This window comes from Bos taurus, chromosome 28, assembly GCF_002263795.3.
Source record: "Bos taurus isolate L1 Dominette 01449 registration number 42190680 breed Hereford chromosome 28, ARS-UCD2.0, whole genome shotgun sequence".
Classification (NCBI taxonomy): Eukaryota; Metazoa; Chordata; class Mammalia; order Artiodactyla; family Bovidae; genus Bos; species Bos taurus.
This window is the reverse complement of record NC_037355.1, coordinates 41908879-41932037: the sequence shown is the minus strand read 5'-3', so window position 1 is coordinate 41932037 and position 23159 is coordinate 41908879. Positions and strand designations below refer to the sequence as shown.

At 48.3% G+C, this 23159-nt stretch overlaps 1 protein-coding gene across 2 annotated transcripts; it reads right to left on the bottom strand.

Moving 5' to 3' along the window:
- Positions 1 to 14832: 14832 nt before the first annotated feature.
- On the bottom strand, positions 14833 to 22298 carry PPYR1 (pancreatic polypeptide receptor 1). 2 transcript variants are annotated; one of them, XM_024986600.1, is made up of 3 exons: positions 22216 to 22298; positions 17084 to 18241; positions 14833 to 15498 (listed from the first exon to the last, which is right to left on the bottom strand). In XM_024986600.1, the coding sequence occupies exons 2-3, from the start codon at positions 18199 to 18201 to the stop codon at positions 15438 to 15440; spliced, it is 1179 nt and encodes a 392-aa protein (XP_024842368.1). In that variant the 5' UTR covers positions 18202 to 18241; positions 22216 to 22298; the 3' UTR covers positions 14833 to 15437. The 2 variants fall into 2 exon arrangements, with proteins under 2 accessions (XP_024842368.1, NP_001192508.1); NM_001205579.3 differs by lacking the exon at positions 14833 to 15498 and having other exon boundaries at positions 16500 to 18241; positions 22216 to 22275.
- Positions 22299 to 23159: the final 861 nt, after the last annotated feature.

Here is a 23159-nt window from a genome sequence, read left to right as displayed (position 1 = left end):
CAGATGTTCAAGCTGGATTTAGAAAAGGCAGAGGAAACAGAGATCAAATTGCCAACATCTGTTGGATCATCAAAAAAAGCAAGAAAGTTCCAGAAAAACATCTATTTCTGCTTTATTGACTACGCCAAAGCCTTCAACTGTGTGGATCACAACAAACTGTGGAAAATTCTGAAAGAGATGGGAATACCAGACACCTAACCTGCCTCCTCAGAAACCTGTATGCAGGTCAAGAAGCAACAGTTAAAAATGGACATGGAACAGCAGACTGGTTCCAAATCAGGAAAAGAGTATGTCAAGGCTGTATATTGTCACCCTGCTTGTTTAACTTCTATGCAGAGTACATCATGAGAAACACTGGGCTGGAAGAAGCACAAGCTGGAATCAAGATTGCAGGGAGAAATATCAATAACCTCAGATATGCAGATGACACCACCCTTATGGCAGAAAGTGAAGAGGAATTCAAAAGCCTCTTGATGAAAGTGAAAGAGGAGAGTGAAAAAGTTGGCTTAAAACTCAACATTCAGAAAACTAAGATTATGGCATCTGGTCCCATCACTTCTTGGCAAATAGATGGGGAAACAATGGAAACAGTGAGAGAATTTATTTGGGGGGGGGCTCCAAAATCACTGCAGAAGGGTGACTGCAGCCATAAAATTAAAAGATGCTTGCTCTTTGAAAGAAAAGTTATGACCAACCTAGACAGCATATTAAAAAGCAGAGATATTACTTTGCCAACAAAGTTTGTTCTAGTCAAAGCTATGGTTTTTCCAGTAGTCATGTATGGATGTGCGAGCTGGACGATAAAGAAAGCTGAGCACCAAAAAATTGATGCTTTTGAACTGGGAAGTTGGAGAAGACTCTTTAGAGTCCCTTGGACTGCAAGGAGATCCAACCAGTCCATCCTAAAGGAAATCAGTCCTGGGTTTTCATTGGAAGGACTGATGCTGAAGCTGAAACTCCAATACTTTGGCCACCTGATGTGAAGAACTGACTCATTGGAAAAGACCCTGATACTGGGAAAGATTGAGGGCAGGAGGAGAAGGGGATGACAGAGGATGAGATGGTTGGATGGCATCACCGACTTGATGGACATGAGTTTGAGTAAGCCACACGATTGGTGATGGACAGGGAAGCCTGGCATGCTGCAATCCATGTGGTTGCAAAGAGTCAGACACAACTGAGTGACTGAATTGAACTGAACAGAACTGAATCAGAATTTGCTAATACAGCAGGCTGAGACTAATGATGAAATGTTCGGGCTTAGGTAGCAGTGAAGGTCAAGAGGTAAACCAGGCTGCCGATGAGCTAGATCCAGCCATCTCTCATATCATCAGTCTCTCTCTCATTAGTTCCCCCTCTCACCACTGTCAGCCTCTGGGTTGTTTTTCTCAAGCAAGATCTCTCCACATGGTGGCCTAGAAGGACATTACAAGAGGAAATGTTCCATTTCCCTGCTAGAGGCAACCCCAGAGAAAAAGAGAGAAGCCTTAGTAGTAAAAGGCCTGGGGAGGATGCTTTAATGGCCTGGATTGGGGAACAGGCCCAGTGTTGAGGCCATTGCCATGGCTAAGGAGATGGAGTGCATTGATTGGCCGGCCAGAAGCACATTCCAGCACAGCCTCAGGAGAGAAAGAAAGATTCCTTCCCAAAAGGAAGAGGGGTGGGACGTATGGGAAGACACCAAAACTGGTGCCAGTCCATCGCCCTGACTGAGGCTGACGAAATGCAGGTTCAAGGTATAATACCCAGCGCAGTTAAATACCGGAGGAACTAAAAATCATTAGGGGAAACCACACAACTTGGGGAAATTAAGGGAGGACGGAGAGGCATATTCGTGAAGCAATTTCTTTTCTTTCCATTGTAAGGGGTCAATAAATTTTCTACAGATAATGGACTAAGGAATAAGAGTACATATGCATGCTATTTAGAGTTATGGTGGTATCTACCAGAAGGACTAAAAATGGAAATGTTTAAAAAAAGTTTGCTTCTAGAGAATGAGACCAGGGCTGGGGAGCAGTGAGGCTGGCAACTGTTTTCTTTCATCATAAACTCTTCTGTCCTGTTTGACTTGTTCCTATTTGTATGCATTACCTTGATAACAAGATATATGGTGATCATGAAAAATCTTTAAATATTTGTATGAATGCCCTGAGCTTTGAAAAGGAGTGATGATCAATATCTAGCATTGTGACTCCATTTGAGATGAAACTTTAGGGTCAAATACAGATGAAGAAGATGGTTTAAAATCATCTTTATTAGCATTTAAGTTACGCTTTTTAAGAAGTACACTACTTGGTTTTGTGTTTTGTGTTTTTTTTATCTGCTAGGCTGAACCTCTAAGAGTTTGACCTACTAAGTTTCAATAAAAGAGAGATGTCCCAAGGTTTAAAAAACAAACTCATCAACTTGAACAACAGAAAAAGCAATTACAAATAGATGAAGGGATGAATGGATGGACCTCTTGTCAGCGCTTTTTCTATAGGAGATGCCTTAGTTTTCACAAGAAGACCTGCCCCTCTGCCCTTTATCTGTTTCACAGACATATGGCTCATCTGTCTCTGGTGTCTGTCCAGAACACTGACCACAACATGTTCACCCCTCTGCTTCTGCCATCTCTGGCCCTGATGGATGAATGGAAGCTGCTGAGAGCAGCTAGCCCGCATCCCATTCACCTTTGCTTTCTCAGGGCCTGACATGATTCTCAGACTCTTGGCATAGATATCCATCTCTTGCTGCCCAGAATCCAGGCCTGGCTTATTCACACCCAAATTTTCTACTGACTTAGAGATTAAAGCCCCCCAGGAGTCCAAGTTTGAGAAGGTCCCTGAGGTCATCAGAATTCCTTTTTTTAATCAGTCCCAGACTTTCCAGGCCATCTTAATCACCTAAATAGACAGGGACCCCATTCCTCACTAGTAGCTGCTCCTTCTCCAGCTAAGTCAGTAGTCACTGGCCAGCCCCTAGAGCCCAGTGGCAGCACCAGGGCCATGATGTGGGAGCCACTGTGGCAGAATGCAGCCTGCACTGCCAGCTGACCCTGAAGCGGCCAGGCCATTGCCCTAAGGCTGCTGATACGTTGTGACCCTGGCCTGACGCTGACCTCCAGCTCTTCTCCAAGTCCCAGCTGACCTTCATAGGGTCACAGACCAGACATTCAGAGAAGAATTCCCCGCTCTCCTCCAGGGTCCAGGTCATTTGCTCACACCAAAGCTGGGAGATGTAAATTGGGAGTCATTAATAACCCTAGTTGACCCCACTTTTGTAATCCCCAGACACTATCCCAGAGCAAATCCATGGCTACTCACCACCTCCCTCTCTCTCCCTCTATCCTGCTCTGGAGCTCCTCTCCTTCTGGCTCTTCCTCCATGGCTCACTCCAAGTCCTTTTACTATACTCTTGGGAGCCCTATTCCAAAGCAAACAAACCCTCCAAGCACCGCTCCCTCCCCGTCAAGTCTCTCTGAGGACACACGCCCTTTGCCTTCAGTCAGAGCCTTCTCATTCTCCACATCCAACTGGGTAAAGGATGAAGCAGGGGTGGGAAGACTTTTTCTCTTTCCTTGCCCTTCTGTGGCATTATCAGCTCTCCAAGGACCGAGAGAGCCACTCCCCAGCTCCCACTTCAGAGTCCTCTGCATTCTCTGCCTCCCACTCCCCTCAGCGTTCTCCGCCTGAGGATCCACGGTGCCTCTGGGGATGCCCTCTCCTGTGCTCTGCTTGGAAGCTCCCAGACCTCCCTGGCTTCATGCCAGTCTCCAAACCCAGCAGCCACTTTTCTTTGTCCCAGCTGCAGTCCCTTTTCTTGGCGGACCCTCCGTAGAGAGCCTCAATCAAAAAGCAGATTTAGCATCTGCATTATTTAGAGTCATGGGAGGAAATGGAATTCATCCCAGATGGTTCAATTAATGAGATTTTAATGACAGTATTCCACTCGGAAGTGTGAGCAGGGTGCAGAGAACAGACAAGGGATGTTGAGGAGAAGGAAGACAGTAACTCTCAGATGCTGTTACCACCCACAGGGCTAAACAGGCCAAGAAGAAATGGTGTCACCATTAGAAAAAGCTGGAGACACCAGGGGGCTATCGACAGGAGTGGAATCTTGAAAGGATGAAGTTGCCTGTGAGTATAGAGAGGGTACCCTGACCACTCACTTCTTAACATTTGATCCTCCAGTCAGAGCCTCCAGTTGGCTGAATCCAATCTATGGCATCAGGAAAACCCTGGAGAGGCAGCCTGAAGAGGTCAGGTTCCCAGGGCAAACTGGCCAGAAAATCACAGCAGAAGGGAGACCAGGGGGATGCGTGGGCAAGTGGGCAGCACAGGATCTGAGGCTGTCTAAATTTTCTTTGGAGTCCAACTCTCACAGTTTGAAAATGGAGAAATCAAGGCTAGGAGAGGCTGGAGATTTACCCTGGTCCTATAGGGAGTTTGTGGCCAGGCTGAGCCCAGACCTCAGGCCACCACGTCCCTTGCTGTCTGACACACGACAAAGTCCATGACTCCAACACTGCCTGCAATGTAGCCTCTTGAAGTGTTTATGCACTAAAAGTAATTGAAAGCCATTTTAATCGGGTACATTGCTTTAAATCCCTTCCCCAACAGGAAATATGCAGGCTCGCTGGCAGGAGGCTTGGCAGCTGGTCTTGAACTTTCTTGACCTTCCCATGCCCAAGCTGAGGTTCTGTCCAGCACAGTCACCTGAGCCCAAGCTGAATTCCAAGCTGAGGCTGGAATTCAATGACAATAGCCCCTTCCAGGTATTACTCTATAGCCATCCGTGGGATGAATATTCAGAGAGGATTGGAGGAAAAATCTAATTGAATTCAAAACATAATAAATTGAAGCCAACTCATTCGATTCATGGCAATGTCTTCTGGCATCTTTTAATTTTGCGTCATATTCATTTGGAGCCAATCAAATTAGGGTGCTCATTAGTGGCTGAGGTGGGCAGTGAGGCTGGAGCCCTGCTCTGGTGGTAATGAGGTCAGTGCAGCAGGATAATTCAGAAGGCAGTTGGAGTGGAGCAGACAGTAAGAGCTCAACAATCACTGTCTCATTATCAGGAAAATGGACTCAGGGAGGGGTGAGTGTGCATCCCAAATCTGCTGCTTGCTTACAGGCTGGCCTTGACCTTCACTTTCTGCAGCTTTGGTTCTACTGGGATAGGAGTAGGGCCCACCTCTAAGGATGAGTGAGTATGAGATGAAATCATATGTAACAAGCATCTCGTCCTCCAGTTCCTCAGAGTCCGCCTCTGCTCTCTGTCCCCACCAAGGGTGAGTGAGTATGAAATGAAATCATATGTGACAAGCATCTCGTCCTCCAGTTCCTCAGAGCCCACCTCTGCTCTCTGTCCCCACCACACCACACAGACCCAGTGGTGGCGCTCCTTGGTGCCCACTTCCTGGCCACAGGCCTCTGGTTTAGCCAACAACCTGGAGTCCACCCTACCTCTCCAGGAGAGCTCTGTCAAAGCTTTTGTGGCGATCTTATTCTTCTAAAAAGACACACTACTCAGAGCAAACTTAGAGGCTTGCCTCCCTGGAAAGCCCACAACCAGGACTTTGTGCAGCTGGGCCCAGGAGTTCAAATAAGGTCCTTGACTTTCCCCAGTCACCTCTAGACGCTACAGGCCTCCACTTCCCACCCAACCCTCACAGTGCACACAGAGGGAGAAAGTACTCCTCCGCCAGCATCCATCCTCAGGTCCTGAAAAAGTGGGCTCTGGTTGGCCCTGCTGTGTCACATGCCAGCCCCTGAGCTAATAAGCATGTCTAATGCTATGAGATGCTCTAATTGTCCAGCATGCGTCATCTGACCCTCCCTATGGTTGAGAAGAGGAATCCCTCTATTGTCCCCCTCACAGAATCATGGAACAGTGTAAGAAGGAGTCTTTCTTGAAGCCGGATACCATAGAGGTAAAGCTGTACCAGAAGTCCCTGCAATGCCATGCAAGGGGCCATAACCAGCATCTAGGTGGCAAAGAGAAATGTGCCTCTGGAGTAGGTCCCCTTTTGTAGCCCCTTCCCCCAGATGCCCAGATTTCACTCCAGCCCTCTGCCCTCTCCCCCTCCTCCCAGGTCTCCTAGGCCAGCTGCCCACCAGGCATCCCTTGTCTTCTGCAGAAGACCAAACCTAGAACCTTTCTCTGGTAATATAAAGTAGATAGCCAATGGGAATTTGTTGTACATCTCAGGAAACTCAAACAGGGGCTCTGTATCACCCTAGAGGGGTGGGATGGGGAGGGAGATGGGAGGGAGGTTCAAAAGGGAGGGGACATATGTATTCCTATGACTGATTCCTGTTGAGGCTTGGCAGAAAACAACAAAATTCTGTCAAGCAAATATCCTTCAATTAAAAAATAAATTAATTAAAAAAAAAGAAAACCTTAGAACCTCTCTCTGTTTTCCCTCTGAAACCTATACACCCTGTTCTACCTCCAAATGGACTTATCTCCCAGCCCTCCCCCACTCCTACCCCTCCCTTGAGTTCTGAGAAGAGAAGCAAACCTTAGAAGGACTGGATCCATCACAATTTCTATGGAAAATCAAGGGAACAGCTCTGGCACAGGTCAGGAACCGCACGGGTTTCTGAAGCACATGGTGGGCTTGTTATAAGAGCATGGGAAGCTTTTGGTGAGAGGCACAAAGGGGATCACAATTCTTCCCCTTCTTGCCTCTCAGTAGTGTGCAGAGACAGTGACTGAGGTACTACCTCTCTAAGAGGAATCCTCAGGATTGGAGGCCAGGTGTGCCAGACTCTGGCCTAGTACAGGGAGCACGGTAGAAGGAGGGTGCTTCTGCCCCGTGTTGCGGAAGAAAAGAGCAGCCCGTCTACATAAGGTTAAACCCAGGGTTTTCAGTCCAGGTGGTCACATGCCCTACTTTGCTGGGCACAGTCCCGGTATTACGTCTTTTGTCCTGGTATCATTATTCATAAAACTCTGTACTGGGCTGGATTATGCCCTGCCCTCCCCTGGCAAAAGATGTGCTCACATCCTAACCTGCAAATGTGACCTTATTTTGAAAGACTGTCTTTGTTTTTTTAATTGAAATACAGTTGATTTACAGTGTTTCAGGTATATAGCAGTGATTAAGCCATATATATATTATATGTATATATGTTATACATATCCTTTTTCAGATTCTTTTCCTTTATAGATTATTACAGGATATTGAATATAGTTTCCTGTGCTATACATTAGGTCCTTGTTGTTTATTTTCTATATACTACTGTGTACCTGTTAATCCCAAATTCTCACTTTGTTACCTCCTCCCCCACCGCCTTCTGCTTTCTCCTTTGGTAACACTAAGTTTGACAGAGCCAGCCTCCAGCAAACGTCATGTCAGCGCTTTGGAGATAACAGGTCATTCAGACAGACTCCAAGGCTCCCGACCAAGACAGAGAAAGGTCCATAGCAACAACAGGACTCATTTGCCTGGGAGATAGCACTTGGAGATCATCTGTCAAAATCCATGTACTTCTGAACTCAGCCAGGCCTGGGTGTTTGGAGATAAGATGGGACATAAGCAGGAGCTTTGGTGACTGGATCAGCAAGTGTTCTGTGGGAGGAAAGTGGTTCTGCCACTAAATGTCACCAGAATACCTGTCCCCTCAGGACTCAGGTGTCTGCTCCTCTCACGTGGGACGTTGGAGGAGGAAGTCAGTCAGCACAACCCCACTCAAAGTGGTTTTGCAAGATGCGTCAGAAGCCTAGAAATGTGCACATCCTGTTTCCCTTTAATTTTGCTTTTAGGTAGTTCTCCTATAGGAGTTCTTAGAGCCAGGTTTCTCTGACAGCAGAGCAGAACCCAGGGGACCCTAAAGACCTCCATGAACATTCTTTTCCACCTAGGCATGAAAAAGTTTTATTTTTTTTAATGTCTTTTTTCTGATTATAAGTGCAATGTCTGCTTATTGTAGAGAACTTGGGAAATGTGAAAAAAAATAAAGAGAACAAAGAAATAAATATCACTACAATCCCACAATCACTCATGTGTCTCCTTCCAGGGTATTCGCTTATTGTTTTTCTGTTTGTATAAGTGTACTTACAAATAGTGGAGCATATACTCTACAGTCTAACATCTTGATTTTAAAATATTTAGCAGATCACAAGCAATCCCGACACCATTAAAATAGCAGCCCAGTAGCCTGTCATGTGGGCTTCCCAGGGGGTGCAGTAGTAAAGAATCCGCCTACCAACGCAGGAAAGGCAAGAAACCAGGGGGCTGCTGGGTCCAGAAGCTCCCCTGAAGGAAGAAATAGCAACCCACTCCAGTATGCTTGCCTGGAAAATCCGATGGACTTAGGCGGGCTACATACAGTCCATGGGGTCGCAAAGAATCAGATATGCCTGAGTACCTGTGCACACACACACAGTCTGTCATATCATGTTATTTAGCTTTCTCTGTATTTCACTACATAATACAACACAGAGAAAGGCCTTTTTGTACTTCAATCTTAGCATCACATACAGGTCTCACTTATAATCCCTGAGCTCCAGGTTGCCTCATGCACACCTGTAGTCCTGCCTTCTGTGTTTCAGAGCCTGGCTTGTGCCTAGGCATCTGATGATGTTGACTGAATTACCCTCATTCATTGATGACTCACATATAACCTACCCCCTCACATTATTAAGTGAGGGAGTACCTGGATCTGACACACACTTGCTAAAGAACATGTTAACTTCCAGGAAGCTAAGGACAGTGAGCACAGGAGTGCTCAGAGCACAGCAGGGAGACAGATGAGAACAGGTGGGTCCAGGCATGGGCTGCCCGGAGGAGAGTGCAGCAGCTAGCTCCTTGTCTGGACCTCCATCCATTAAATATTTCAGAGCCAAATATCTGCCAACCCCTGTCTGCATAAGAAAGTTTGCATATTTGCACAGGAACACAGAGTTTGTTCATGTTTCTGCGTTGATGTATACAAATGTAGTTTCCTGTGTCAATAGCCCTGCCTGGGGAAATGTGGAGGAAGTACGACTAGGTAATAAAATACTGAGGCCAAAATAGAGAGCTTGTCTCCATCGGGCCATGGAACTTACAGACGACAGTACCCTGCCTAGGTTTCTCTCTCTCAGTCCTCTTAATCTATATTATATTGCCCTGCCTTCTTAAATACAAAAAAAAAAATAGACAGGTTACACTCCCTTATGCCCCAGAGTTTACAGGCTCCACAGGGAGAGTTGCTCTGCGTATGCTGTTGCTGGAGATGCTAAACCTTCGATTAGCTACACTGTAGGAAGAGGCTGCTGACTCAACTCTTCCTGGTCTCCTTGCTGAAGCCCAGCTCGCCTCTAAGCTTCCAAATCCATTTCTCTGTTCTTCTCGGTGGCCACCAGTATACCGTCCTTTCATGGGGCACTTACTCAGGCCAGGTGTTGTGCTGGCAGCTCAGGAGATAAAGGCTCAATTCTTTCCCTTGAAGAGCTACAGACACGAGGAAACAGAGAGACACCTTTTCTTTTTTCAGGTCTAAGACACCCTAAATGCCCAACTGGAACATTGCAAAGTGCCCTGGACATGCAGACAAAGAGACAAGGGAGCCAGGGAAAGATTTCAGAGAAGGTAAACCTAGAAAGTGCACAGGAATTCAATAGACATCAATCTGGGGAAAATATGGTTTGTTTGAGGAACAGAAAATGAGTCTGGTGATTGGAGCAGGATGGGGGATGCAGATGGGGTTAGAATAGACGAGGGGAGGGCCAGCTGCAGGTGGACTACAAATGGCCCGAAAGTCATGTAAAAGCACTTGGACCGCATCACGTAGATGGGATGTGCGTGTGTGTGTGTGTGTGTTAATCACTTGGTCGTGTCTGACTCTTTGGGACTTCATGGTCTGCAACGCACCAGGTTCCTCTGTCCATGGAATTCTCCAGGCAAGAATACTGGAGTGGGTAGCCATTCCCTTCTCCAGGGGATCTTCCCAACCCAGGGATCGAACTCAGGTCTCCTGCATTGCAGGTGGACTCTTTACCATTTGATCTATCAGAGAAGACCCTTGTAGATGGTAGGAACAGCCGAACGGGAGGCTCAAGGTCAAATCTATGACTGGAGGAGAAAAGGAATCACAGGACAGCCAGACTGGAAGCAGAAATAAGAATGAGGATATTCTTGCAACAGTCCAAAGGGAGAGGAATGAATCAGATGCTGTGAATTAGGCAATCAAGTGGTTACTGATAGGAGTAACTATGGTGAAAAATCCAGTGAGAATCCAAGAGAAGGGCTCCCATTTTGCTTTGGGCTTGCACTTCAGGTGCGTGTGGGATACTCGTGTGGCAATGTCCAGCAGCAAGTAGATAAACTTTGAGGTGGTGTCCATTTGGGAACTATCAACTTGTAAGCGACAGCTGAAGCCACAGGAGCAGAGTAAAATTGCTCATGGGAAGTATGATGGGTGGGACACAAACTTCAAAGCAGAAAAGCCTGGCGTGTGAGGGACAAAGGAGCTGGGAAGGAACAGCCAGTATTAAAAGAACCAAACTGGAGTCATGTCATGGAAATCCAACAGAAGAGGGGAATTTGGGGACAAGAATGTCAAAATGGAATTCTGCAACAATCAGGTAAGGTGCAGACCTAAACCTTGTGGCAACGAGCATGCCGTCTGTGACTTTACAGACAGCAACTTCAGCAGTGGGGGGTATCAAAACACCCTCAGCTGAGAAGCAAAGAGAAGGAGAAAAGGTGGTGGCTTTTTGAAAGAGAAGGCTCAAAAGGGGCTGGCAAAGTCATGGGATGTGTTTTTCCAAGGTGGAGTTTCACTAAGTTTGTAGGTTGTGATGCCGGAGCCCGTAAAGAGTTATGAGTTTGTCATAAGGTGACTTTGACAATGCCAAACTGGGAGACTAGAGAATTGTGATGTCATTAATTATGGTATGAACATTCCCAAAAGGAGTCACCTTCCACAGGCTCAGTTAGGCTTCCTAAAGTAGTGGTAAAGAATCTGCCTGCCAATACAGGAGATGCAAGACACAGGGGTTGGATCCCTGGGTCAGGAAAATACCCTTGAGTAGGAAATGGCAACCCACTCCAGTACTCTTGCCTGGAAAATCCCATGGACAGAGAAGCCTGGCGGGTTACAGTCCATGGGCTCGCAAAGAGTCGGACGTGACTGAGCGACCGAGCACAGGCTCAGATACTTTGACATTCCCCAGTTCTGAGCTGCAGGCTAGCGTAGGCAAGGCAAAAGGGAGGAAGAGGCTCAGGGCCCAATGGAGAAGCTTCCTGTTGAAGCTCAAACGCTGACATCCTGAGCCAAGCAGTGTCGGGAATGCAGTGCTGGACACAAGTTCTGAGGCTGCATGGCAAGCTGGCAACTGTACGCTGTGGGCCTCTGACCCCGCTCATCTCACATTTTTTCTCAACATTTTGGACATTTATGGTGCCTAATCCAGCACCATGTGTCCTGTTGGTGCACAGTTACAATTCAGACTGAAGAGGCTATTGGCTGTCTTTAAATAGCCAATTGCAGGGCTCTGACATGGCTAAGGTTAACTAAACGCCTAAATTAACTAACCCAGCCACAGGATCAAGCCCTGGCCTGAGTACACCAGGCCAGAAAAATCAGCACAACCCTCATGAAAATGAGACTATGAATTTAACAGGAGTCAAGCGACTCCCACCATGTACCGGGAATTCTACTCACTGGTCCTGATAACTGGCTCTGCCAGCAAGGGCCTCTGCTCCATTCTCCTTTTTAATTGAAGTATAGCTGATTTACAATGTTGTGTTAGTTTTAAGTATACAGCAAAGTAAGATTTATATATATATAATATATATCTATATTATATATATATATATAATATTGATATATATTATTAGGTTGAAGTGAAGTGAAAGTCACTCAGTCATATCTCTTTGTGATTCTGCAGGCCAGAATACTGGAGCGGTTAGCCTTTCCCTTCTCCAAGGGATCTTCCCAACCCAGGGATGGAACCCAGGTCTCCTGCATGGAGGCAGATTCTTTACCAGCTGAGCCACGAGAGAAGCCCAAGAAAACTGCAGTGGGTAGCCTATCCCTTCTCCAGCAGATCTTCCCAACCCAGGAATCGAACCAGAATCTCCTGCACTTCAGGTGGATTCTTTACCAACTGAGCTATCAGGGAAGCCCAGTTATTATCATTAGGTCGGTGCAACCTAATTGTGGTTTTGGACAGTGAATTTTAAATTATTATATTAATGTATGTACATTTATATATATTCTTTTTCCGATTCTTTTCCATTATAGGTTATTGCAAGATAGTGAATATAGTTCCCTATACTATACGGTGGGTCCTTGATATTTATCTATTATATATATGTATTAGTGTGTATCTGTTAATCCAACTCATAATTTATCCCTTCCACCCCGTCCCCTTTGGTAACCGTAAGTTTGTTTCCTATTTCTGTGAGTCTATTTCTGTTTTGCAAATAAACTCATTTGTGCTGTTTTGGATTACACGTAATCTATCACGACACTTGCCTTGTCTGGCTCACTTCACGTAGGTCCGTCCACGCTACTACAAACGGCATCACTTTACTCTTTTTACGGCTGAGTAGCATCCATTGGGTACATGTGCTGCGTCTTCTTTGTCCACTCATCTGTCAGTCAATATTTAGTCTGCTTCCATGTCTTGGCTGTTATAAATAGTGCTGCTTTGAGAATTGAGGTACATGCATCTTTTTTAATTAGAGTTTTCATCTTCCCCAGATACATGCCCAGGGATGGGATTACTGGATCATATGGGCATTCTCATTTTAGTTTTGAAGGAGCCTCCATGCTATTCTCCACAGTGACTATATCTCTACTTCACTCGATGGAAAGATGGGAGGGCTATAAAATAAAATTACTCTGTTTCCTACAACGATAAAGAAATCACGGACTCTCCTAAAAGAGCACAGAATCCTGAACATATTCTAATCCAATTCCCACCTCCATTTGACTAATACGGAAATAAGGCTCAGAGTTAACAATTTCCAAAACTTTCTCAATGAGTGAATGACACAGAATCCATTGAACAATGCGAAGACAGCTACCATGACATGACAAGGCTTCTGTGACATTCAGTCACCCCTTCTGGACAACAAACCAGACCGTGGTGGGCTCGGATTTAACTGAACACAGAGCCCTCCTAACTTCTGGGCTGGAGGGTGGGCCCACGTAATGTCCAGGGAAGAGACCTGGACAGTGGAGGGGAGTCTGAGGAGGAGGTGGGTGGGCACAGCAGTAAATGCCCTGTTATCAAGGTGCCCTGCACATCCCCATCATCCTTCAAGTCCCCTCATTCATCAGGACTCTGTGCTTGTGAGTGAGAAGGGCCTCCCTTTAGCCAGCTGAATCAAAAGGCTGTGGACATGGCATTAGGGCCCCAAGCTCCTGAGCAAACAAGGAAAAATTACCTGGCGGTCTACACACTGCCTACTGGAACAGGGGTCAGTGAAGTAAACCCATAGAGATAAGCCCCAGAACAGCCTGTGGACCTGTTCCAGGGCTGAGCATGGGGATCTAGCTGGGCTGGTGTTGGACTCCAGCAGAGGAACCCCAGCCTTGGGCTTTTATGATTAGAGAAACACCAACACCTCTCCTGGCTTGGCAGAACTCTGGTCGTCTGCCCTACTCTTCCAGCTTAGCATTCAGAGTTGGGGAGCTGCCCAGGGTTGGGGTTCCAGCCTATGACATGGCAGTGATCTGCTAAGATTGAACGTCTTCAGCATTCAAATGGAGACAGCTTCTTGGAGCTCTGCAGGAGACCAGTGTCTCTGAAGCCAGCCTACAGAGAATAGCTAAACTAGGAATCAGCTGAATGAATTAGTTCTCACTTCCCCAGTTCTTTTTTCCTGTCAAAGGCAGCTTTCCTAATCTTAAACTTAACCACAGCACCCTCTGCTAAGGCCGCTTAGCGTCTTCCCTCGCCAGCGTGATAGAGTCAAACTGCTCAGCCTGGGATGTGAGGCTTCCTACACCAGATCTCACCTTTCTGTCCAGGCTTACCCTCAGCACCCCCATCTCCAGATGCACTGGATCTGCTACCTCCATGGCTCCCAATGACATGAGCCTTTTCACATCCCGCTGGCCCTGTAAACTTGCAGACACGTTACCCCAAAGGCCCTCGTGGAGAATGTCTGGCTCCTCCTCCTGAACTCTGTGATCACTTCTGTCATTACACTGGGTAGTTGTTTTCATACCTGCCCAACCTGGAGGGCACTCAGCCATGCCACCCGCAGAGAAGGTGTCAGTGAGTCGGGATGAAGGTCAGCAGCTGCGTCCACCCCAGAGCTCAGGCTCCAGGCCCTCGTGCCCTGCCCATAGCCACAGATTCCAGATCTCACAGATGCTGAAACACTCCCTATCTTACATAAATCAAGTGATCGTTAACTGTTTCAAAGCTAAATACTGGATGAAAGGTGACATCTGCCATCTCCTCTGAAGAGTTAAACCTTCTGATGAGAACCGCAGTATTCCCTCCACCTTGACTGACGGAGGCCCCACTGCCAACTGGCAGCATACCCTGACAGTGTCCTGGGGCTCAGGAAGAAGGCCGATGCTCACACCTGCCAGATACTGCACGCATCTCCCACTTGCTTCAGGCACGTGGGTCTTTAAAAGTAAAGGTATGAAAAGGTCTCTCTCTAAGAAATCCTTTGTAGATCCACCCCCACACCTGAAAGTCAGGGGCTGCAAATGACATTTACAAGGTGGCAGCAGGTTGCTGGCCATCACAAAGCATGCTACCTGTAAAGGAGATATGACTATCGCAGTGAGTTGAAGTTCTTTGTTCTGAATACATACCCTATTTTCAGTGTGGTTTCCTTGGCAGTTGATTGAGCGACTAATTGAATGCCCATTAATAGCTTCATGAATGAAAGGAAATGTACTTTAAGAGAGCTCCATACTGGTACACAATTGCACCGACAAACTGTTTTCAGAATCTGACAAGAATCAGTTTCAAATAAAGGGTGACATTTAAACAACTAGAAACCTCAAGGGCCATGATTACACAGCCCCATTCATAAGCACCCTCCTCTTTGATGGTTCGTTGGCAAGTTCACCCTGCAGAAGCCTTCTCCGCTGCCCGAAGTAGGAAGTTCCTGGTTGTTCTCAACTAAGGAGGCATCTGAATATGCTCTGCAAATCCTTTCCCAGTGTATTCTCAGGACCCAGAAGCCCCAGTCTTGTCTATGTCCATACATTTGAAGCCATTGTGAGATGTATCAGAACCTTAAAGAGACACTCTGGGGAAGTCTTACCTCCAGTCCAGGCCAGGCCAAGGAACCTGTCACTAAAGGATGTCTATCCAAGTTAGCATGACCCACATTAAGACAGAAATCACAGCTGTGCTCACTCCTCCCTCACCAGACCATCTCTCAACAGGGTGTAGGGAGCAAAAATTTCTTCTTTGAAGAACGTGCAGGTCTTTTCAGGATTTTCTCAGGCATCACTGTATCCCTACAAAGCAGTAAGTCACAGCAACAACTCCCATCTTCTAGTCAAGAAGCTTGACCTTGAAGCAGTCCTTGATTCTCTAAAGAAGAAAGACCACAGAAAAGAGATGAAGGGCAACTTTCCTGGTATCATCTCTGGGAAAATAGCATCTCCGCCCTGTCCAGCAGAGCCTCCTGCTGAGCACCACCCCACCCCGTATCCCAGGACCCCACCTTGTTTGCTGACCTCGCTGTCCCATCGCCAGATTCAGCTCTGGGAACCTGAAATTCCTTTGGCCCACATCTAGCTCCAGATAGCCCACATCCCATCTAGTCACATCTCAGCCCCATCCCTCAGCATGACTTGGTTAGGCCTTGGCCAAAGCTCTCTCTAGGGCTCCAGACTCAAGCATCTGACTATCCATCTGCACACCCAAGAGGGCCTCAAACACAGAATGCATACAGATAAACCAAAAAAACCAAAAACCCTCTCCATTGCACTAAACGGACCTGACATGTATCCACTTTCCCAAGTCTGGAACCTGGAACTCTTCCTTCTCTCTTCCACATCCAAGTCATCTTATCTGACATCCAAAAATCTTTCCAATTCATTCTCTCCCCTTCAAAACTACTTCTGTTTGGGGGGACTACCTCTATCCCCTGATACAATAATCCTGCTTATCCATGTGATTCTAGTAGGGTTGACCCCACCATTCTGATCTAGCAAGGGACACAGGCCTGTGTACAGAAAGTATTCCAGCTACTTGGTCACAGTCATTGGTTAAGGACTGAGCTATCAGAATCCTTCCCTGGTGACTCAGGGGTTAAGATTCTGCACTTCCAGTGCAGTGGGCCTGTGTTCAATCCCTGGTCAGAGAACTACATGACATGTGGTTATAGCCAATGTGGTGCAGAATCTTAAAAGACAAACAAACAAACGAATCCTCTCCAGAGCTCTTACAGGACATAGAGAGAAAGACATGCTCCTTCCCTGGCAGCCCGTTGCTAGGACTCAGTGCTTTCATTCAAGGTGGCAGATGCAAAAAGAGAAAAATGATGGAGAAAGATGTGAATCCCAGAATTCCTGCTGCTCAGGGCTAATTTGCCTACTGCAAAGGAGTGTGTGCAGGCTGCCAGGGTCCCTTCTCTGCAGCTGGATGTGCCAATGATGTAGAGTAATCTCACTGTCTGCTACCACAGAACTCTTTGCTGTGTACAAAGCCCATCCACAAATATTGTCTCCCAAAAATGTTAGGAGTTGACCAAGGTCCAGAACTCTGACTCCACATGCTTTTCACTCGTGTCTTCACAGTCTCACTGGTGGAGATAAAACTCCTGGGTTTCCAGGCTGGGCACACGTTGCTGAGTTACCAGGATGAACTCTGCCTGCAACAATCAGACCATCTCCAGCTCTGGCATCTGCTCAGGCTGCAAGACATACCATACATGACCTGCAGAATCCAGACTCAGAATTCTTCCAGGAACAATAGCGGAACCATATGAACACCAGGCTTCACAAGGCAACTGGATACAGAAACAGGCCCTTGCTACCCTATCTAGGCCCCACAAAGCCAGTAATGACAGAAGGCCACCCCCAGGTTGAAATGTGCCCACTTAGCTAGGTGGCAGAGCCTGGCAATGAACAGAGCAAGAAGAAGCCCTAGACCTGACTAGATTGGGTTGGACCTGCCACTGAGCCTCAGAGACCCTTTGGAGACTTCCGTGTGCACTGTGGATAGAGGCAGATGCTCAGACTCCTCCACAGGGACACTCTGCTGGCAAGTCAGCACCAGGGCCTTGATCTCCTTCTTGAAGTTGGTGTTGAGAAAGCCATAGATGAAAGGGTTGACACAGGTGGAGGCCATGGCAAGCAGGTGGCACACCAAAAAGATGAGGTTGCCATGACAAATGGGGATGGCCTCATGGTACCAGTCTTCCAGGCTATTGAACACATGCAGGGGCAGCCAAAGCACAGCAAAGGCAGCCACCATTGCCACAAGGATCCCATTGATCCGCTTCATCTGCCAAGCCCGCGAGCTACAGGTGCCCTTGTGGAACACCTGCCTCTGATTCCTCAGGCGCTGGTAGATGCGGACATAGCAGACCAGGATGAAGGCCAGCGGAATGCAATACTGGAAGAGCAGTAGGAAGGTGGTGTAGATGATGCGGTGATGGTCCAGTGGCCAAGACTCAGTACAGACCACTTTATCTGCCAGAAACTCCACAGCCTTGGAGTGGTTCTTATGAAAGACATTCTCTAGGATGCTGTTGGCCAGGAACGGCAGGGAGAGGAAGCAAGCAATGAGCCAGATGACCACAATCCCCAGGTAGGCCTGGGTGACACTGGGTTTCCAGCCTGTTGGATTGGTGATGAGCTGATGCCTCTCCAGAGCCACAAGGACAAGCGAGAGGATGGAGACTGTCACTGACATGCACTGGATAAAGGTGGATATCTTGCAAAGGACCTCGCCAAAGACCCAGTAGTCCATGATGGTGTAGATAGCCGTGAGTGGCTGGCAGATGAGGCACATGAGGAAGTCAGAGAAGGCCAGGTTGGCAATAAGCAGGTTGGTCACATTGGCCTTCTCCTTCTGCCTAATAGTCACACATATCAGGCAGAGGTTGCCCAGGACCCCCACAATGGTCTCAATGCTGTAGGAGGTGACAATGAAGACCAAGGGGTCTACGGAATCCTGGCAGTGGTCAGAGAAGTTGTATGGAGCGTACAGAGACGCTGACTTGCTCCTGTTCTGACCCTGTGGGGATCCTAGGAACAGCAAGGCCAAGAAGTGAGAGGTGTTCATGGTGGACAGGAGAAGATTTCAGGAGATTCAAGGGTGACGCCTGTAAAGCAAAGACAAATGGCACTTAGGGACAGCACCTCCTGTGCGGAACCCAGGGAAGAGTGGGGGCCAGGTAGAGAGGTTCATGGCTGCTTCTTTCCCAAGGCTGAGACCTAGAGAACCTGAGATTCAGAGACGTAAAGCAGCTTGCCCACAGTTAATTAGCCCACACAGCTAATCAGCAATGGGGCCCAGATACAAACCCAGGTCTGTCTGACCTCAGAACCTGTTCCACAGACTCCCTCTGACCTCAGGGTTCGAGGTTGTTCTGATGATAAAGAAATTGAAATTTTGTATGCAGAGTTCAGGGACAGAATTATTTAGGGAGCATGGGTGGAAATCTCCTTATCAAATTGTATGCAAATAGAAATAGCAACACATTCTTCCATGTGCTCAGGTCCTTCCATGGCATCCTATGCCCTTTTAAAAAAGATATGTATTTACTTTGCTGTGCTGGGTCATAGCTGCAGCACAAGGGATCTTTGATGTTCGCTGTGGCATGTGAACGCTTAGCTGAGGCATGTGGGATCCAGTTCACTGGCCAGGGATCAAATTCAAGCCTCCTGTATTAAGAGCATGGAGTCTTAGCCATCCAACCACCAGGGACATCCCCTCATTGCCTTTAGGACAGAACCAGAACCCCAGGGCTTGACATGAAGTGTGCCTTCCTGGTCTCAGCCCCCACCTACTCTGCCAGCCTTGTTTCTCAGTGACAAATGGCAGCACTGAAGACTGCCAGGTATGCCGAAGACTAGGTCATCAGTACACCAGCTCTCTCCTCCTGACCCAGTACATACACATCAGGCTGAGGTCAAGGGCTGCCCACTAACTTCCCTATGGGTCCCCTCCATGGCTATGCTTAAGTCACAGCTTGTAGCGCCCAGAAACTGGCCTGGTCCACACCTCCATGTCACCCTGGTCCTTTTCCTCTGGTGCCGCCTCAACACAAAGGACTCTCTGCCAAGATCTAATTGGAATTTGGACCCCAGAACCTCCAGGTAGTAATATTTTATGTGGTATTTTGATGTGGTGTGCCATCGTATCACCACACACCATCAGATTTCCCTTCCTCAGACTTCTCTAGTCATCACTAATCCCACAAGCCGTTCTCAACCTTAAGGAGACATCAGAATCAGTCGAGCAGCAGATCAAAAGCACAGATTCCAGAGTCCCTCACCAGGAAATGCAGTTATGTGAGTCCAGGATGGGGCCAAGGAATGTGTACTTTAACAAGCGAACCATATGATTCTAATCACATGGTCCTTGGACCCCATTTCAATAAGTACTGTTTTAAAAGGGCCCTATTTCAGACATTCTTTAGGGCCTTTATAATGGTTGTGTCTATCTATGAACTGTTAACATATAAATGTTCTTCGTGATCAAGTCTAAGTTAGAGGCAGTTTTTAAAGGGTATAACCAAAATTAACCAAAGGTCAGTAAAATCTATAATATTTGTCAGCTATCGTAAATGTCACTTACTATAAATTTAATTTGACTTAGAAAGATGAATCACATTTGGCCATGGAAAGATTGTCATGAATTCAAAGACAGTTTATAGTTTAGTTATTTCAGTTACCCAATCCCAGAGACAAGAGAATTTTTCTTCTGGGTTTTTTTAAACTTCTATTTTTTAATATTTATTCATTTGGCTATGCTAGGTCTTAGCTGTGGTGCATGGGATCTTTGATCTTCATTGCAGCATGTGGGATCTAGAATGGGAGCACTGAAGGCAGCGATGAAGATCCACTTGGCTTGCAGCCCCCCTTTCGAACAGTCTCTAAAGAGTAAAACAAGGGATGATCACCAGTGAGCCAGGAAACTCCACACCAGTCCCTGCTGACTAGACCACATGGATGCCTGGACCTAAATCAACCCTTCTCCACAACAACGGGGACTGGGGCAGAGGAGGGAAGTGCTAGGGCTGGGAAAGCCACAACATGGGAAGGAGATCTTTGGGGAACCAAGAAAGGAGCAGAATTACCAGATTGCCCTTGCATCTTTCTCCAGAGCTGCAGACACTGGAAGGAACCTACTCCATAAAAGCCCACCCTAGAAAGGTCCTCTGTGCACAGGAACGGAGGATTTCCAGAAGCGGACTCCAGGGGCGAGGCAGTAATTATTCAAACCCTGAGCCCCAGGTCAGCATGAAAGTTAGATCCCTTCTGTAGAAAGTGCACAGAGGCAGTAGGGAGAAGGCCATGGCAGTGGGCAGGCAGTGGCAGTCTGGTCCTGCAGACACCTGGAAGACCCAAGTAGCCTCAAGGGTGGTACCTGGATGGGACCTGGGGAGAGAAGGGGACAACTGAACCTGCCATGCCCAGAAGAGCAGAAAGGGGAATTTGGAAAGACAAGCAGGAGAGAGAAGGCAGGAGCCAATCTTGGAAAGAGCCCAAAGAGCAGTGGGTGGTCTTGCCTTACTGTGGAGGGCACAGCTTTGCTGGGAGACAGGGCAGAAGGGACAGACATTAATCTTTACTCAGCTTTGGGCTCAAGACATCTCCCTGAGCATTAATCCACACCCTAGACATGGGAGAAAGGCTCTATTAGGCTGAACTATATGAAATTGCCAGTATCCAACTATTTTCAATCTGCAAAGACAGCAAAACCATATGGCTGGATTTTATATCAGCTCCATTTCAAAGAGGAGGACGCTGAGGCCCAGTTAGATGAAAGGAAGCTGCCCGAGGTCCCCAGAGTCTGTAAGTGGTAAAGCTGAACAAGAACCTTGGTTAGTCTGATTCTGAAGGCCTTGGCACCAGGCCATGCCAGACAGATTTTTTTAAAAGGAGGAAGGGAAGTCTATGTTAAAGTAGGAGGTGAGCTGATGTGGGGCAGGAGAAATGGCAGAGGCAGAGTTGGAGACAGATATCCAAGGTCCCCAACAAAGCCTGACCAGGTGAGCACCCTGCAGTGCCGAGGCATGGCTCAGCAAAGCAACAAGGTGCCCCACTGGGGTGGCATTGCCCAGGGTCCCCTGGCCTTGGGCCCCAGCACATCGGCTCAGACCCCTCCACCTCCCCAGCAGCTCCAAGGCTATCCCAGCCTCTCCAGCCCCTCATCCTTCTCAAACAGACCCAGGCTTGGAGTTCCTAATGGAATGACACTCTTAGATAGAGCTGTCTCCTTCCCAACGCAGTTTGGAACCTCAGAGGCCCCTCCTGAGGGCAGAACACAAGAGCACAAGCTTCCAGGGGAGAGAGGTGGGCTTGCAGGGCTATCACCAAGCGAGTGTCCATCAGTGCAGTTTTTCACCTGGATCACCTTGAAGTAATCACACCCACTCACCAGGGCTGCTGAGTTGCAGCCATATTGACCACTTCAAGACTTTCTGGGCGGTTTAGAATTCCCCCAAAGGACCGCACACCAAGACTGTCTCTCACTTCCCACTGCATTCCTCAAAGATGCCCAGTGGGGACCAGGAGGCCTCAGGTCTTCCAGGGGCACCCCCGAGGGTGGTGATTCCGGGAGGGGTAGGGTGGACCATAATGCAAAATCAGTGAAATAGCGTCTCTAGGTTTAGTTCCCAAGCAGCTCTCATGATAAGGGGGGACCACCTGCAACCCCCAGGGGAGCCCTCCACTGCAGCCTGCTTTCCCAGCCGTCAGATGAAAACTAATGCAAAAGATATAATCTTTTCATGAGGTAAGAATGGAGACAAGGATGTCTGCTTTGTTTCCTGAAATTTCAGCAAACAGCTCCTGTCTCCTAAAGCCCGCGGCGCGCGCACTTGCCACACACCCCTTACCTCCTTTGCCTGCAGCGCACAGAGAGCACCGAGGCTATGGGAGCCCAAATCCGCTCCAGCGGCAGGGTTCCCCGCACCAGCGCCGACTGTGGCTCTCCGAGCCTCGGGCTCTGTAAAGCCCACCCGGCGCCTGGCGGAGGCAGCGCGCGGCTTCCCGGGGCCCCTCCGACCCAGATCCCTTCCTCCCTCGGAACCCACGGAGCGCATCCAAGGGCCCGTGCCGGCCTCACCTGCTCCGGCAACCCGGCGCTCTCTCTGCTTGCGGAGCGGAGCCGCCCTGCCAGTTCACCCGCACGCCCGGCTCCCTCCCGCGCCGCCGCCGCCGCCAGCCCCCGCCCAGTCTGCCGCCCCGCGCCGCCCACGAGGACGCTCCAGCCGCCGCGGGGCACCCGGGCGCCTGCCCCGGAGCCGCGCCCGCGAGCCTTCCCCTCTGCCCGCAGCTGCAGCCAGCCAAACCTGCCCCTCCACGTCCACCCCCGCCCAGGCCAGCGGGCTGGAACTGTTGTTCTCTCTGAGCTTCCGTGCCCTCATCCATGAAATGGGCATAAGAAGACCTGCCTTTCATAAACTCATTCACAGATATGAAGTGCAGGCCTCTGTGAGCCTGACTCTCCCGACAGACACAGAGCTGGACAAAACAGGTGTCCTGTCCTCGGGTCATACTGGAGTTCCCAGCCCAGGGGGGACGGCAGACCAGGGACAAGTAAATCAGTTATTGCAGAGAATGAGTTGCTATGGGGAAATTGGTCAGCTACAGACAGATGGTCCAGGGAGGGCGCACAGTAAAGGCGAAGGCGCCGAGGCTGGAGGTATCTGGTCACTGGAGATCACGAGAGAGCAGTGTGGCTGGAGAACGTCGGGGCTTTCAGAGGGGCATTCGGGAAGAGTCAGCGAGGCCCTCATAGATTCTGGAAAGGCCTCCAAGGTTGCTGCAACAAGAGTCAAGTAAGAAAGCTCTTCTCCAGTGAAGTCCAGGTGACTTAGGACTTGCCTGAAATGGCACAGTGTGTATTACAAAGGCTGCTCCAATTCTGAATATACTGCCTTATCATTTCCTCCAGGAGGCCACATGGTAAAATCACGTATGTACCTGGAGGACCTCTTGAGAGTAACCTCTGCTTCTGGGACACTTCCTAAGTGTCAGACATGCATAACTCTTCTATAAAACCTTCCA